Below are 16,549 nucleotides of genomic sequence, written 5' to 3' on the forward strand. Positions count from 1 at the left end.
CCCGGGAATTCCCCGTGAGCAGCCCCGTTGGGGTGGTCATTTGGTCATTTTTGCACATTTGGTCATTTTTTACATCTGGGGGTCCCCCAGGGACCTGGGGGTCCCTGGGGCTCCGGGGGTCCTTGGAGGTTGTAGTTTGGCAGGCAAGGAGTGTGTGTGTGTGTGTGTGTGTGTAAAACCTGGCATGGATCGGGTCAACGGGTGCGGAGATATAAGCAGGGAAAAAGTATGACGTGTGACGTGTGAGCACATTTGGTCATTTTTTACATCTGGGGGTCCCCCAGGGACCTGGGGGTCCCTGGGGCTCCGGGGGTCCTTGGAGGTTGTAGTTTGGCAGTCAAGGAGTGTGTGTGCAAAATCTGGCATGGATCGGGGCAACGGTTGTGGAGATATGAGCAGGGCAAAAGTGTGACGGACTCACTGACGCACGGACAGCCGGTGGAGCTTTTGATAGTAAATGCGACCTACGGTCGCAAAAAAGAAAAAAGATAAAGCAACGTGTAGATCATTATGAAAAGAACTGCATCATTATTGTTGTTGTGATAGCCCACAATCATGAGCCACAATGTGAGCTTAACAGCTGTTTGTAGCATGATAGATAAGAATGAATAAGTATTTGTAACAAGACAAAATGATTTACAGCTGAATGTTTTACATCGGAATAGCGACTGCGGCAAATGATCAAAGCAGAGGAATGAATATGAAATCAAACGCTTCCATTTGCAGAACGATCTTAATTGACTTTGAATTAACGCATCTCGGTCCTTGAAATTATTTCTCAAAGGTGGGTCCCTGACTTCAATTAGTTTTACCAAGATACATTTATTGAAGGCCAGAAAAACAATATCTTCATATTCCCTTTCATTACACTGCAAAGACGTGTCGTATATGCATCCATGGATGTTTAACCACTTGAACCCCAGCATCCCTATTCTGAAAGGGAGCATTCACCTATTTGCTAAGAATAGAGGGTTTTAGTGGTCTAAACTCAGTTGCTACCGGTTTCTCAGTTTTCCGCAGTGGTGCAAAGTAACTAAGTACATTTACTTAAGTACTGTACTTAAGTACAATTTTGAGTATTTCCAATTTCCAATATTTTTTACTTCTACTCCGCTACATCTCAGATCCAAATATTGACCTTTTACTCCACTATTTGAAAACTTGGGTTACTAGTTAATTTGTATATTTTGATTATTATTCCAAAACCTACATTAACAACTTCAGCCCTATATACATTTCGGCCATAAGAAAATAGCCGATCTACAAGCTCACAATGCGTCGCGGCTCTTTTCAAAAGATTTGTATACATTTGAAAACCTGAAATGGGACATTCTGCATAATGAGTACTTTTACTTTCTGTACTTTGAGTACATTTTGATGCCAACACTTTTGCACTTTCACTCAAGCACATTTTGAATTCCGGAATGCTGACACTTAAAGGACAACTTTGGGTTCATATTTTAGATCGTAATTAGAGAAAATAATTGTTAAAATGTTTTCATTTAGGCCTACTGCTTTCTATTGTTTTAGAATGACTTTGATTTCAGTGGTTAGGGGCATGCGTGCAAGTGGCTAAATATGTCTTTTTAGGCACAATAAGCCCATTCCCAAGATGCACCACATTCTTTCATGGGCAGATGTGACTTATGGGGGCTAGTAGTGTTACTGTAAAGAAATCGCCAGGTTATCGTGTCTAAATAGACATATTTAGCCACTTGCACGCTGAAATCAAGGTCATTAAAATCGCTAAAACTATAGAAAGAAGTAAATGAAAACATTTTAACTCTCATCTTTTCTTTTCTCTAATTACAATCTAAAATATGAACCCTTGTTGTAAAAAAACAAAGTTGTCCTTTAAGCACAAACCACCGCTGGTTCTCAGTCTAATCTACGGCCATGCGTGTGGTGCGTTGTCCTTCCTCTCCAGGGCAGACGATTGTTTCTGTGCTTCCAGGAAGCTGGACGCGGCGTCCACGGAGGCCAAGTTCCTGCAGGACCTGGGCTTCAGGATGCTGAACTGTGGGAGGACGGACCTGGTCAAGCAGGCGGTCAACCTGCTGGGCCCCGACGGCATCAACAGCATGAGCGAGCAGGTCCGACACCTACACTCATGTCATGCACAGCATTAATAGCGCACGCCTACACGGGCAAAGAGGAGAATTATACCCACCGCCGGCGACATGCATCCATAAGGTTAATTACTAAACATCCCATCCCGGTTCACACGCTTGCTGGCTGTTCACTGTGAGTAATGGATTGTGCCATCTTTATTATGCAGTGCAATTTACAATTTAGGCCTTTAGCATCCGCTTTTATCCTGAGCGACTTAAGGTAATCACATACGTACATAGAATGCAGAGAGACAGTGTAGCGCCTCAAGCAACTAGTATCCCAGGGACACCAAGAATCTTTCTAAATTAATCAATATACTATCGAAATAACAATATGTACATTGAAACTTTGGGATAGGTAAACAATGAAACTAGCATCGGTTTAAACTGGTGACCCCCCACCTTGACAAGCACTAAGAGTTGAGGCATTTTGTATAACACGGTTCTATTGTGAAAATAGCAGATCTACCGGTACATGCATGTAGATTGGCTATTTTCCCAATTTCAGCCTAATATTTGACCAATGTTTAATTTGTCATTTTAGATGTATTAAAACGTCTTTAAATTGTCACTTTAAAAATGTGCAGATACCCTCTATAAACTTAAACTTTGTGTTGGTTTATTCACTGTTGAGTGAGAAAAAAGTGTTGCATATTAAGTTGATCCACTGTTTTAAAAAAACATGCTACTGTAAATTACATTCTTAACATTGTGGTTAAGAAAAACAAACCTAAGTAAAAAATAAGAATAAAGTAACCAAGATAAGTCAATCGAGACAGAATAGTGCAGGACTGTTATTGTTACAGTTTATACTCACACTGAATGATGAGAGACCATGAGTGCAGCACTGGTATCGTTACAGTTGGTACTTAGAATCTATCATTTTTATTTTATTGTTGCTGTGCAGGTAAATGTCACCTTTTGTCATTTTAGTTTACAAAAGATAGTAAGCAATTGCCATGCAATTGCCTTGCTCTTGGCACTACAACTACTCTTATTACCTTGCTGCCAAGTGCCAACACAGATGGGTTGGTCATTTGGGTCAATAAAACCCGCTAACTGTGTCCAGGTGTTAATGTCATTTGTGTTTTCCACCTTCCTCATTCAATGGAAATATTGGTTATTCCTTGTTGTGCTAAGTAGAATAGCGTATGTGCAGTGGTGGAAAGTACATTTTCTGTAAGTAAGTACTGTACTTAAGTACAATTTTGAGGTACTTTAACTTTCTACAATTGCCGATTTAGATTTTTATTAGAAAGCATACAGCATCCTATTCAGCCTTATTTTAATGTTGTCTTTAACATTTTTGCTTTTACTTATGCGCTTTAAGTATATTATTTCTAATGACAATACTTTTCATCTCTAGTGAAATTCTGAAAACGGGACTTTTACTTGTAAGGATGCACACACACCAACATACGGTCGCCGCCAGCGGATAAACTATTTTGGTGCGTGGCTGACTAAAGACGCAGCAAGCGCATTCTGTCAGTGTCAGTGCCCTTCGAATCACCCGATTGGACAGAGGGGAAAAAAACAGAGCTCCAGCATAAACGCAAGGTCGGCGCGGTGCGCAGATATCCTCCACTGACATGAAAACGCCCCCTTCCCATTGAAATGCATTGGCGGAACACGGAATCCACTCTCATAGGTACTTTGGTGTGGCTGCAGCCTAAGGGTGCCCTCACACCAAAATACCTAGAGTGGAATCCGCCAATGCATTTCAATGAGAATGGAGCGTTTTTTGCCAGTAGAGGAATTCTGCAAAAAACGCTCCATTCTCATTGAAATGCATTGGCGGATTCCACTCTAGGTATTTTGGTGTGAGGGCACCCTGACAGAGTATTTCTAGGTATTTATTTTACTTAGAGTACTTTTCCCAACACTGCTTACGTGCAGTCTGACTTTCCATGGTCAGGAGGCTGCGCCTGTTTAAGATCAATGCAGAAAAATGCACTAGTCTATTGGATTTACTGTAACCTTTGTTTATACAAAGCCGTTATTGTCATCCCAATAAGCCTGCATTTTCACCTTGTTTCATGACATGCAAGTCAGCAGTATTGCTGGCAGGTCAATTTATGAATCTGAGCTTTGAAAGGCCAAAACAGAATTAATGTTTAGTAGCAGTTGTGAATATGACAAAAAGTGTTTACTGACATTTCCCTCTTAATGCCACTGCTAATATAAACTAAAAGGTGGCAGTCAGACACAGCACTTATTTCCTTTTAAAGCCAGGTAAATGGCAGTAAGAAACAAATACCATTATGGGGGTGTCATAAAATCAGTATAGAGTCTTTCATCACTCGTCATATTGTACAGTAACTGGTGCATTTCATTATGGGAGATTCCTTGATCTGCCTGTAGCTGGTTGCTAATTCACTGCATCAGTGTCCAGGATGTATTTATGAATGAATCACAGCAAGAGGATAAAAGCTGTCAATATGGGTGAGTCACAAATGGACCTCTCTGTATCAGTCCGTTTGTGCACAGCGGCTCTGATCTGACATATGATGCTGAGGAGGTGTGTTTTACAGGGGGTCATCAAAAAGAGACAGTTTTGTCTGTAAAAGGTGCACTGGTTGAGTCTGGCATCCATAATAAACAGGAATGTGCTGCTAGCAAGAGTGCACCCAGCCGGCTCCCTATCATTCCCTCACTCTTGCAATAACAGTAGGTGAAATATTGGCTTATGCAGTTTTCATCCTGCGACTTGGAGCAGAATGTGTGTAGGTGTGTCGAATTCGAGACGAGAGGAGGCTAATTGCGTATGTTGCGGTGGTGTGCAAAGTGCAAACGGCAAAGTTTTATTTTAAGGATTGTCAAATCAACATCTGAACAGCAAGAACTGATTATCTAGAAGGGGGAATTTAATAGTTTGTGTCAGGAAAACATTAAAATAACTTAAATTACATTAGTGTGTCAAGATGTAGAGAGCATTTTAAATCATGTCAAGAGTGTGAAAAGTTACTAAATGAGGGTTGCTGAAGAGATTCTTTTGTGAGGGACACACACACAAACCTCTCTAGAACAGTGGTTCACAAAGTGGGGTCCGGTGACTCCAAGGGGTCCTTGAGGGGATTACAGCATAATGTGTTAATATAGCATCCAAATCAATTTAACCATTTTAACTCTATAAACATCGCACATCTACAAGCATACAAGACATTGTTGTGAGCTTGTAGATCTGCTATTTTCAAAAGATCTCTGAATATTTTTGACACATTTCAACAACACAAATCTAGATATGCTCTCTCAAATCGCTGTTTTGTTTCTTTAACTAACGATATCAAAGTATCTGGTTAATCTATTGTAATTGAAACGTAAAGGCTTTAACTTTGTGGTTGGATAAAATAGCTTTTGCTTCCAAATGATTTTGTGTAAGTTTGGGTCCCAGGAGGAGAAAGGTCTGGGAAGGATGTCTCTCAGTGGCGTCAGTTCAGCTCATGGAAAAGAGGCATTACATTTTGTATAACACGGTTCTGTTGTGAGTATGTAGATCGGCTAGTTTTTTACACAGGTTTCTACGGTTTCTTGGGCTGGATATGGCAACCTGGAACGGTTGTTCAAGTGCAACTAAACTTAGCATGTTAGTAAACGTGCCACAATTAACAATAATGCATTGCACCTGTGCAGCTGCTGCTGACCTGCGGAACCTGGGAATATACCCTTTTGTCAAGCTGGGAAGAATACAAGTCTGGAGAATATAATCATAATACCTTGTTAAAGTGACCATTTTGTAAAATTTTGCATTTGTAGTTATTTTACTGTAATTTAACAACATAATAGCCAGCGCAGATAGACAAAGAGACATTCATGGATTTATATTTAAAAGTAACTTTTATTTTCCCCCCTGGGCCCAGGGTATGGCAGCTGCATACCCCTGCCATACCCAATTGACGCCCCTGCTGTCTCTCTCTCTCTTCCAGGGGATGACGCCTCTCATGTACGCCTGTGTTCGTGGAGACGAAGCCATGGTTCAGATGCTACTGGATGCCGGGGCCGACATCAACAGTGAGGTTAGTTCTGACCAGGCAGCACCGTGACCCGTGGTCACGTTATGTTGGATGGAGGCGGGGTTGGGGTATCGTTAGCCTCATAGTATAATTGCCTACCGTAATTCATATTTTTTAAGATTTTCGGGAGAGACAAAACAGAAAAAAAATGTATGCCTAAGTCATCTAGGTCAGGGGTTCCCAAAGTTTTTTGTCTCAGGGCAACCCATAATTATTTTTTTAATCCGAGGCACCCCTACATTATAATTTTCACTCCCAGCACCATATAGCATATCGTCGTTGTCAGGTGGAACCTTGTATGTCCAAAACCGTTCGTTTTGTATTTATCATTTATAAAATGTACTAAACTAGTGAAAACAGCCTACAACTTCAACAACTACAACATCTACAAGCACACGATGCGATGCGAGGCGTTGTGTGCTTGTAGATTGGCTGTTTTCACTCGTTTTGTGCGACAGTCTTCTATCTATGATGAAGCAGGGTTTCGCTTTACCAAAAGACGTACACATTTGAAACTTGGAGATCGAGGTTTCTGCCCAACAGTGACGATATTTTAGTGATTATGTTGCGAGTAAAACGTTGCGATAATAGCCATTTTGGTTAGAACTGACTGAAAATAACTTTTACTTCAAGTTTAAAATGATACTAAATATCTATATAATATATAAGTATCCAAATAAATTCCATATATTATCAAATTATCTCGCGGCACCCCTGGACTGCCGTCACGGCATCCCAGGGTGCCCCGTCACCCACTTTGAAAACCCCTGATCTAGGTGACTTCCTTTATTTACAGTATATCTGCCTCTACTCCAGTTGTGTGTTCTACCAATATGCGCATTATATACATAGAGGAACTGCAGACATTTTTCGGAGCCAAGGGTAGCCATAAAAAAAAAATCGAACCTCTGTTCGAAGTGGAGCTGTGTGTGTGTGTGTGTGTGTGTGTGCGTGTGTGTGTGTGTGTGTGTGTGTGTGTGTATTGCAGTTGATGCTCAGGGCATGCTAGACTCAACAGCACCTCTCTGGTCACCCAGGATCATGTGTACCGATTTTTGTGACATTTGAAGAAAATATGTAGGAAAAGGAGCAAAAAGTGTGTTTTGGAGAAAATTCAAGATGGCGGAAAATTTATCCTGGCGCAAATGGGCGTGGCCTATATGGGGAGATGCGTCTTGACCCAAGGAATCCAGGGAAAAAAGAATTTTAATTTTCCGATCTACGGTTCAAGAGTTACGGGGCAAAACGTAAAGTGGGCCGTTATAGCGCCACCATGAGGCCGAGTGATGTAATTATTTTTCGATTCATTCTTAAAATCATTATGAATCTCCTCTCCGAGGTTTGAAACTGTAGCTCCTATGGTTTACGAGAGAAAAATACTTGAAAGTGATTTCTTGCATTGTCCCATTATAAGTCAATGGGGACTATTAAGCGTCGTTTTTTGCCGATTACGTCGGCATGGTAAGGCGGATCGGAACGAAAGGTAATAGAACACCATTCCCGGCCGAGCCGCACATTTTGATGTATATATTGCGCGAGTGGCGTAAATGGTGCGGCACTAGTTACGCGCCGAAGTTTAGGCTACATACAGACACGGACGGAGACAGACAGACAGACAGACGGACAGACCCACACACACGGCCACGTATAGGGAGCTTGTGTTCCACACAGCTCCAAAAACGTCTGAGAAAGTGTATCTGATAAGCATCTGATACACAGGAGGAGGGACCAGGGCAGCTTTTGGTCACTGTTGCTCCACATGACATCATAATATAAATGGTAAGACGAAATTCATTTCCCCCAGTGGATTCCTCGCGTCAGTGCAACCACACTTGCAATTCCCCAGAATTGCACCCTTTTTAGTTTCCAATGTTCTCAGCTATTAGAATGCTTGTTACATTCAAAATCATTTCTGTTCTGACAAAAAAGTTTGATTTTCGAATTTAACAAGCATTCTGATTGGGTTAGGACCTAGGCAATAATGCACAATGATGCAGCAGTGTTTGGAGAGTAGAGCTAGGCAAAAATATCAATTTGACCAAAAAGTGAGTTAGGAAATTATGATATGAGGCTAACGATGGGCATTGTTGATTTGGACTGTATTGCATGTTTTAATGTTGCATTTCACAGCAAACTCCTCAGTGTTCAATAAACACTGACGATTTTCCTGTATAGTGAATACCATCTTTTGTGTTGCTCTTTGGCTTTCTTATCTGCTCTGGGCATGCTTTCTGTTGTATTGGAGGCCAATTACATGAAGTGCACTGCTCTGACAACTGGTCAGAAGTCATCGATCAATTCAGAGGCAGAGAAAATTGTCTGCAAGACTACATATAGAGGAAACGTATCATATCACTGATCCGTCTCCCGTGGAGTGCCTTCTTTTCTTCTCATTGTGCATTCTAGATTAAGTTTAGCTACTGCCATTGAAGCTGCATCAATAGTGGATTGGTTTTGTATTAGCGTGTGCACTGTATGTAACTTGCCTCCACAGACTTATATACTGTACATGAAGCATGAACTTCATTCCGCTTTTATTGATTGTTTATCACCCTTTGAGAACACCCACAGGGGTGGTCAAACAACATTAGGCATAACTCCACTTTATCTAGAGTTTAGATCCTGTTGTGTTAACTTGTGTAAAGTTCTATTAGTATCGCTGTGCAGAACAGACGAGAGGATAAATGCTTCATGGATAATGCGTCTCGCTCATCCTGTCCATTGTTGGTAGATTGTGAGAGCATTATCAGTTGCGTGCATATCCATAACATTTTTTAGCATGCACACAGCACAGTGAAATCCAGAGTGCTAATTTAAATCTGAAAGGGAAAAACTTGAACGCATCCATTTTCACATTTTTACGTTAATCACTTAAGCCCTATTTCATACTTTGCCGTATGGCAGTGTTACGCAGCAGAAATAGACGATATATAAGGTCACAACGGGTATGATGCACTGTGTTTCGTGCTTGTAGAGTGCCTATTGCTGCTAATTCCAGAAACATTTTGGGACAATTTCCGCCTATAATGACATGCCCAAAATAGGGACAGCTGAAAGTCGAACGTGGTTGAATGAACACTCCAGATTTTGCTGTGTGGTGACTCAAAAGCAAAGTGCCTAGCTGTAGTAAACATGACGGATCAGAATAAGCAATGAGCAACGAACAACGCACATACTGTACGTGTTGTGATTACAAATAACTGACATAACATTCGGTCTATGATAATAAGTTGTGGTGGTTTTCCAGTAAACACCCTCGATTTCTGGTGAAGCTACCAGACATGAATAATGCACATTTGGGTGTTCAGCACAATGAAGACAGATACTTTAATACTCCCTTCAATGCAATTTAAAAAAAAGAACCACTGAAATACGAGAGGGTATTTCTTTCTATGTTCTTTTTTATTCTTGAATCTATGGATTCGTGAGTAGCATCTACAATTCATCATTTCCGTAAAGCTACAGCAGAGATCAGAGCCTCAAAGTGGCTCATAAAGCCTTTCTTGTCGCTTTGTCTGTGAGTCACCACTGCCCGCCTTGACAGCATCATTCCGTAGGCATTGTCTGTCCCTCTCTCCAATCCGTCTCCATTCAAATGAAGCGCAATTTAAAGGATGGAGCTAGGAAGACAGGTTGCAGGGTGTGGTTAGGCTAGGGAGCGTTGCCTAGTGAGACACATTCATCACAGCCACACTTTTACCGCGGAGGCAGTGTGAGATATGTGACAAGGACTGAATAACGAAGACGAACTCAAGCTGCTCGAGGTTTCCCTCTGCCATCTTGCCCTCCTTTGCTTCACAGTAAAAGAATGTTAGTTTAACCCAGAGAGCGTGAAAATGAACGGGTCCATTTGGGTCCGCTTCTATGCTCTTGAGTTACTCGAGCAGACGATTTTACTGTGTTCTCTTTCACATTTGCTTCTTGCTCACTTCCCCTTCTCTCGCCCTGAGCTGTGAATGTTAATGGCTGTATATATATCTCTCTCCCTGAACCTCACCTATGACTTCCCAGGTGCCAAGCACAGTAAACAAGCACCCCTCAGTTTATCCCGAAACGCGCCAGGGGACACCACTCACTTTCGCCGTGTTACACGGACACGTCCCTGTTGTGCAGGTAGTGACGTTTATGACCTGTAATGCCTGATCTATGCTATGTCGCATGACAGCGTCACACCCCGAAAACAGCAGACCTAAAAGCTCACACCGCTGTACGTCTGTGAAACGATGTGAGCTTGTAGGTTGGCTACTTTCAGAGTGCGACGCCATCATGCAACAAAGTATTAATTGGGCTTGAACATTCAACCTGTGGCCCTTGATCTGGCCTTTTGCACCAATGATTATGATGATGATGATGATGATGTTGATAATTATTATTGTGGTGGTGCATTATGATAATGATACTATAAATGCCACAGATCCTGTCTACTTTGCCTTGCTCCTAATCATCTCAAGTACCCCTGGAGAGCTCTCCAGATATTTGTTTTTAATCATGTATGCTCTTAAGAGGTGTGATGTGTGGATGACTCACCCAGGCACTGTTATTCACTGTCTGAAGCTGTTGATGGTCTTATAAGTTAGAAGATTCCATACTGGAGGACTCAACGGATCAGAGATCAGTTAACTTGCCACGTGGCTTTGAGGAGTGCCAAATTTCAGAGCTTCGTCCGTTCTCCATTTTTGTATGCATTTTGTCACAGTGGAAACTGTTCAAATGGACACTGGCTGAAAGCACCACTGAGCATTGTACACCGCAGATCTATTAATCTGCACCACCGCCACGACTGCATTAAGCAGTTATTCCAGTGTTTGTTGGGGAGTGGAAGAGGATCAGCCGCCATTTTGTTTCAACACAAAGAGTATATCTCAAGTCATACAAGTCAACCCTAACCCTGAGATATCAGAAAAAGCATAATGCAACAAGAACAACAACTCAAAAACTGCAGATCCTGCAAGGCCGAAGCTGCAGGGGAAATAAAGTTTGTACGACAGTGCAACAGCTTGTGGCACCCCCTATGGCCAGAAGTGAAAGCAGTTTTGGAGGTGCGCTCTACTGAGGCCGCTGTAAATGTGAATAACATTTGGATTGGATGGTGTTTTGGCATTTTTGGCTGATTTGAAGAAATTGGGCATTTCTTCCTTGGCCTACTGGGAGTGTCCGTGAAAGGTTTTACGCCAATCGCTCCAGTGGTGCCGAAGATTAGGTAGTCACAGACAGACAGACAGACAGACTCATGCGAGTGAAAACATAATCCCTCGCCTTGGCCGTTCAGGCTCTTAACGTTCAGGGTCTTAACGTATAAGCTCTTAATAGTTGTAACTTAGTCAGAATCCACGTTTTGTTTGGATATTGTTTATTGCAAGCGCAAACGGAGGAGCGGAAGAAGTAGAACTGATTTTTTTCAGCGGGGAATAGGTTTGCAGGAACACCGCACTGTGAAAAAAGACAACTTCCAGGGAAATGTATGCGACGGAAGTCCCATCTCCTAGGCACTCTCTGCCTCATGTCGTGCTCAAGCTTTTCTCTTCGCAGATGAGTAAGCCTGGCTACGCAAGGTTAGGCTGGAGGTGTAATTGCAGTGAGCTAGGTCTCCATCAGTTAATGCTTTCCATCTCGACAAGCCTTTTCCATACTTTGTCATACCACCCGCAAGTGTTGCCCTTTGAAAACAGCAGATTGTCAAGTGACATGGCCGCTCAATGAAGTATAATTTGCGTGAATCAAAACACCGTCTAGGTTCAGTTAAGGGAGGGCTGTTTTCGGTGGAGACGACAGAGGCGCGGCGTCTCAGTTGACCTTGAGCCACTTGAGACACCGCCGAGCGAGGGTAGCGAGCGAGTTGCTGTGTCGAGCGTTGCGAAGGTCGCATGAGCCGACTCAGCGCCGTTATACGTTGTAAACCAGGGGGCCAGAATAGTACATCTTCATCCGCCCGACTTTCGGCACCTCCGTGCGGTCCAAGTGAACACAGCGGAGCGCTCCGTACCTCCGGTTCAGCCAATCACAAGCTTCCGTGGGCGGGTCTTAGATGAACCCAAACGGTGTTTTGATACACGCATATAAATCAGGCTTAAGATGAGGTTTCCTCTTGCCTGTTTTCTGTTGTCTCTTGTCCTCTCGCTCCCTCACGCCTCCTTCCACTGCTGCCTCAGTTGTTGCTGGATAACGGAGCCAACGTGGAGGGTGCTGAGCAGGACGGAGTCGAGAACTACACTGAGACGCCACTGCAACTGGCTGCTGCTGCAGGTAAGTAAACACACACCAAGGCCCAGTGGTGGAAAAAGTACTCTACTTTTTTGGGGGGGGACATTGGAAATAGTAAATTACAAATACCTCAAAAGTGCCATGATTTATTTCCTGCCTAAAATATGATGATCAGGTATTATAATTATACTAGGAGGAAGATTTCTTTCCAAAAAAGTATACAGAAAGCGTTAAAATTATGTTTTTATGTGGCCACACCAACCAGTTCATTAGGTATGCCTAGTTGTCAGGTGGGTGGTGACCCAGCTGAGGTTAGCCACACCCACAGTGTTGGGTGTATGGTAAAAGGGGAGGGGATTGTTTTACAATGTCATTAAATCAGTGCTTTTTGATCAGGCCTTTTGACTCAGAGGCTTTCAGCCTTTCAGGAAGAAACCAAAAATGTGCACATTATAACTGCACCCGGTGGTCTATTAGAGTAATGTTAACTCCATAGACACATACAAAACGGAAAAATTACAAAACTATGGCACCAACTCTTTAAGTACAGTAGGCCTATACTTAAGTAAATGTACTTAGTTACTTTACACCACTGCCAAGGCCTCACATCCAGCGCTCCATTAGCTGCGGTGGATGAGGGGACAAACCCACGCCTCTTGCTTTTGATATGCCCCCTCTGGTCATTCATTTCTATTATCGGAATTATGTTGTATCCCTGCATGACTGAATTACGTACATGAATACATTGTATGCATGTACTGTATGTAATTCAGTCACAATACATAATGTATTTGCTTTTAGTATTTGGGTCTTATACGTTTGATATGTATGTTATTATCACAATTGAAACATTAAATTACAAGAAATTTGAAACCACCCTATTTAAGGGAAAATCCTCTAAATTTAGTTTGTGTCAAAAAAAAAATATATATATACTTCAGCGTATTAATAGATGTATAAACGATAGGGCTGAATATAGGGCTTAAGTGATCAAGAAAATGTCCTCTCTAAAAAAAATTAGAGAATAGAACGTGTTCTATTCAACTAGCTGAATTTGCTTAGCAAAAATACGAGCCAAGAGATAAATGGCCCCAAGTATTCAATTCTGCGCTTTAGAAATTGGACCGTCTAGTGTCGTGTCCTTGTTACGGTAACTTGGTGAAAGAACATATCACCAATGCCAATTCATGAAATTATGAATACTGTGTAATTAGCGAGCAATACATTATGAGAATATGGGCACATTTATTTTGCTTTAATATTTACTTAGATTTCAGTGACTAAAGCACAGAATTAAATGAAAGTTTGCACCAGCATGATGTGTCTCGCACCTTGAGTCATCAATGTCATTTCAACCACTGACTTATTTTCAACAGACCAAGGTTTTTCGTGAGACACTATACAGACAAGAACCTTGGATTGTCTTGCTTCTAGTAATGTTGTTCATGCTCCCAAATATTGAACTGTTGTGACGTCCAGTGTTGAATCAGTCTTGTGTCACGGGCCCCCACCGCCCCATATCTTTTCTGAGCACAGGTCTCGCCTCTCGCGCAAACGGACATGCATTGATCCCAAAACCCCCAAGTTCACACCTCGCCAACACTTTAGTGTCACAACAGGGTGTTTTAACAAAGAAACAAGCCTATATCAATGAGTAGGTGTGTTAAGCAACGTGCGCGGGACGTCTCTAGATAAGCGACCCCCCAAACATTGAATCATCAATGCACCACTGGTGACGTCAGCTGTGGTGATGTCGGCCTTTCTATGACGTTAGTCTCATGTGAGCTGTTGGTACTGTATAGGGACATAGGGACATACACACAAAGTCAAGCGTAGGAGCGGTTAGCGGTTTAAAATCCACCGTTCCTGCATTAGATAACATATAACATATTTTTGTAAAGGCTGATGCAGTGCATTAAAGATTAGCTGCGACTCATTTTGCTCTCAACCCATAATGTGCTATATAAATCACACTTTTAGTCACCCAATTTAACTAATTACCTGAAATTGCAATCTGCAATTCGGTGGATGAGAAAAAGCCATTTCTGATGACATTTCTGATGAGTCACCGCTCATTGCTGCATGGCTGCAGAGGCTTGCGAACATGCGTCATACTATGACGCTAGCTGAACAACATTATACTTTGATGAACGTGTCATGACATCTCTTGTCTCAAAGTGGGGTCCGGGGACCCCCAGGGGTCCTTGAGGGAGCTCCAGGGGGTCCCAAGCTAAATGATAGTTAGGAACCAAATGGACCCTTATTGTGTATGTAACACAGAGAGTGTACAAATGGACATGGTTCCATTTGTATATCTCTGAGTTAAATTAACATTGATTTAAGTGGGGTCCCAGAGATAGAAATGCCATTAAATTGGAGTCCATAGCCCATGTCAAACTGGGGGTCCCTGAAATTAAAATGGTTGAAAATCACTGCTAGAGCTGTAATAATCTTCTCTTACTGTAAATGGGGGGTCTCTGGCATATCTTTTCAAATGGGTACATTTTCAAAGTGTCAATTTGGGGGTCCTTGACATGAAAAAGTTTGAAAACCACAGGTTTAGATGCTGTTGTCATGGGTTCTTTCAACTTAATGGCATATTTATATAATAAACAAGTAGGTCGGGAGTGGCTTATTGTCGGTATCAGCCGGTAACACACGGGAGTCTGTCCCCGTTACAATGCGCTAGACCCCTGGGAGATGGATCGCTGAGGTGAAGCGCCACAACTACCATCAGCTCCCAGTACTTTCCGCACGACTTGCCGCACCCAAGCCGACGCTGAGTTGGCGGCGCCCGGAATCTAACCCATGACCTTGTGGTCCAAAGGCGAGAGCTCTACCGACTGAGCTACCTGGATACAAATAATAAATAGCTATGGACACAACAGCCACATTTGGTCCCTTGTTCATTGCTGCTGTTTGTTGCTGTGGTCAGGGAACTTTGAGCTGGTCAGTTTGCTGCTGGAGAGAGGCGCAGATCCCCTGATTGGGACCATGTGTCGAAATGGCATCTCTTCTACCCCACTGGGAGACATGAACTCCTACAGCCTGGCAGCGGCACACGGGCACAGGTAAAACACACGCACGCATGCACGCAAGCACACAGGTAATAATCATTTATCTTTGCTGCTCCTCATTTGTGGCAAGACTCATGCACACAGACACAGACACACATGTGCGCGCCGGGAACAGTGGCACCAAAGTAGATACGCACATTGGCTCTAAATTATTCATATTATTCATCCACTGAATCACCATTTGTCCTGTTGTCATCTCATAAAATATGATATGAGCGTTACAAATGTGTTCATTGGTGAAGGGGGAACCAATAGGCATTGTTAAGCCCTTCAGTCTAATTTTGGACAAAATACTCAACCCCAGTACTTGATTTACAAACTACATTTTGTTTTTGATCAGTCATTTTCAAAAATAGTGAAAATAGCAGATGAGTTGTGAGCTTCAAGTAGATCTGCTATTTTCAATGTTTTTGAAATAGGGTTTAATTTGTTCATTCATTATGTATTTTTTTGTTTTGGGCCCGTTACTAACAGTAAATGACTTTGTTAGTGTCCACCACTGCTGTCTATCCAGCAGCACACACCCTTTCAGTTTCTACTTAATTTCCTTACAGCCAACATTCTATGCATTGAGAGCTGTCATCACTAGTAAGGACCACACATTCAAACAACACATTGATTTAAACTGTATGGAATAAAGGAATGAACAAGAGGGGATAATATATACAGTATTTTCTGGACTATAAGGCGCACCTGACTATAAGGCGCACTGTCAATGAATGGTCTATTTTCAAACTGTTTTCATATATAAGGCGCACCTGACTATAAGGCGCACATAATTGACGCTACCGTTGCGTTATGCATCCAACAGATGGAGATGTGCTAAAGGGAATGTCAATGTCAATGAATGATCCATATATAAGGCGCACTGGACTATAAGGCGCACTGTAGTTTTTTGAGAAAATTAAAGGCTTTTAAGTGCGCCTTATAGTCCGGAAAATACGGTAGTATATAATATATATAATGAGCATGCTTATGTGTGATGCAAGCTCAGAAGGTTTCCCTCTGCTGTCAGAATATGTTTAAATTAGCTAACTTATATGTGATATATATTGTAAAAACTTTTATAATTACTGAAATAGAGTTTTCTTTACCCAACTAAATAAATATTTCAGAACTCTCCCGGTGTGTAAAGCTACAGTAATTTGAT

The 16,549-nt window shown here is 42.1% G+C and overlaps 1 protein-coding gene across 1 annotated transcript in view; it reads left to right on the forward strand.

Annotated features, from left to right (window-relative positions):
• Window positions 1-16,549, forward strand: part of LOC308308571 (ankyrin repeat and BTB/POZ domain-containing protein 3-A) — a gene marked incomplete at both ends in the record, with an annotated part of 201,601 nt that overhangs the window by 166,450 nt on the left and 18,602 nt on the right. Inside the window, 5 exons of the mRNA XM_080753989.1 lie at window positions 1,928-2,093; window positions 6,035-6,124; window positions 10,133-10,234; window positions 12,271-12,364; window positions 15,258-15,393. Coding sequence (XP_080610115.1) covers window positions 1,928-2,093; window positions 6,035-6,124; window positions 10,133-10,234; window positions 12,271-12,364; window positions 15,258-15,393 — 588 coding nt within the window. The remainder of the gene's footprint in view (window positions 1-1,927; window positions 2,094-6,034; window positions 6,125-10,132; window positions 10,235-12,270; window positions 12,365-15,257; window positions 15,394-16,549) is intronic.

The sequence above is a fragment of the Nannobrachium achirus genome, assembly GCF_963921795.1.
Source record: "Nannobrachium achirus genome assembly, chromosome: 23".
In the NCBI taxonomy this organism is placed as follows: domain Eukaryota; kingdom Metazoa; phylum Chordata; class Actinopteri; order Myctophiformes; family Myctophidae; genus Nannobrachium; species Nannobrachium achirus.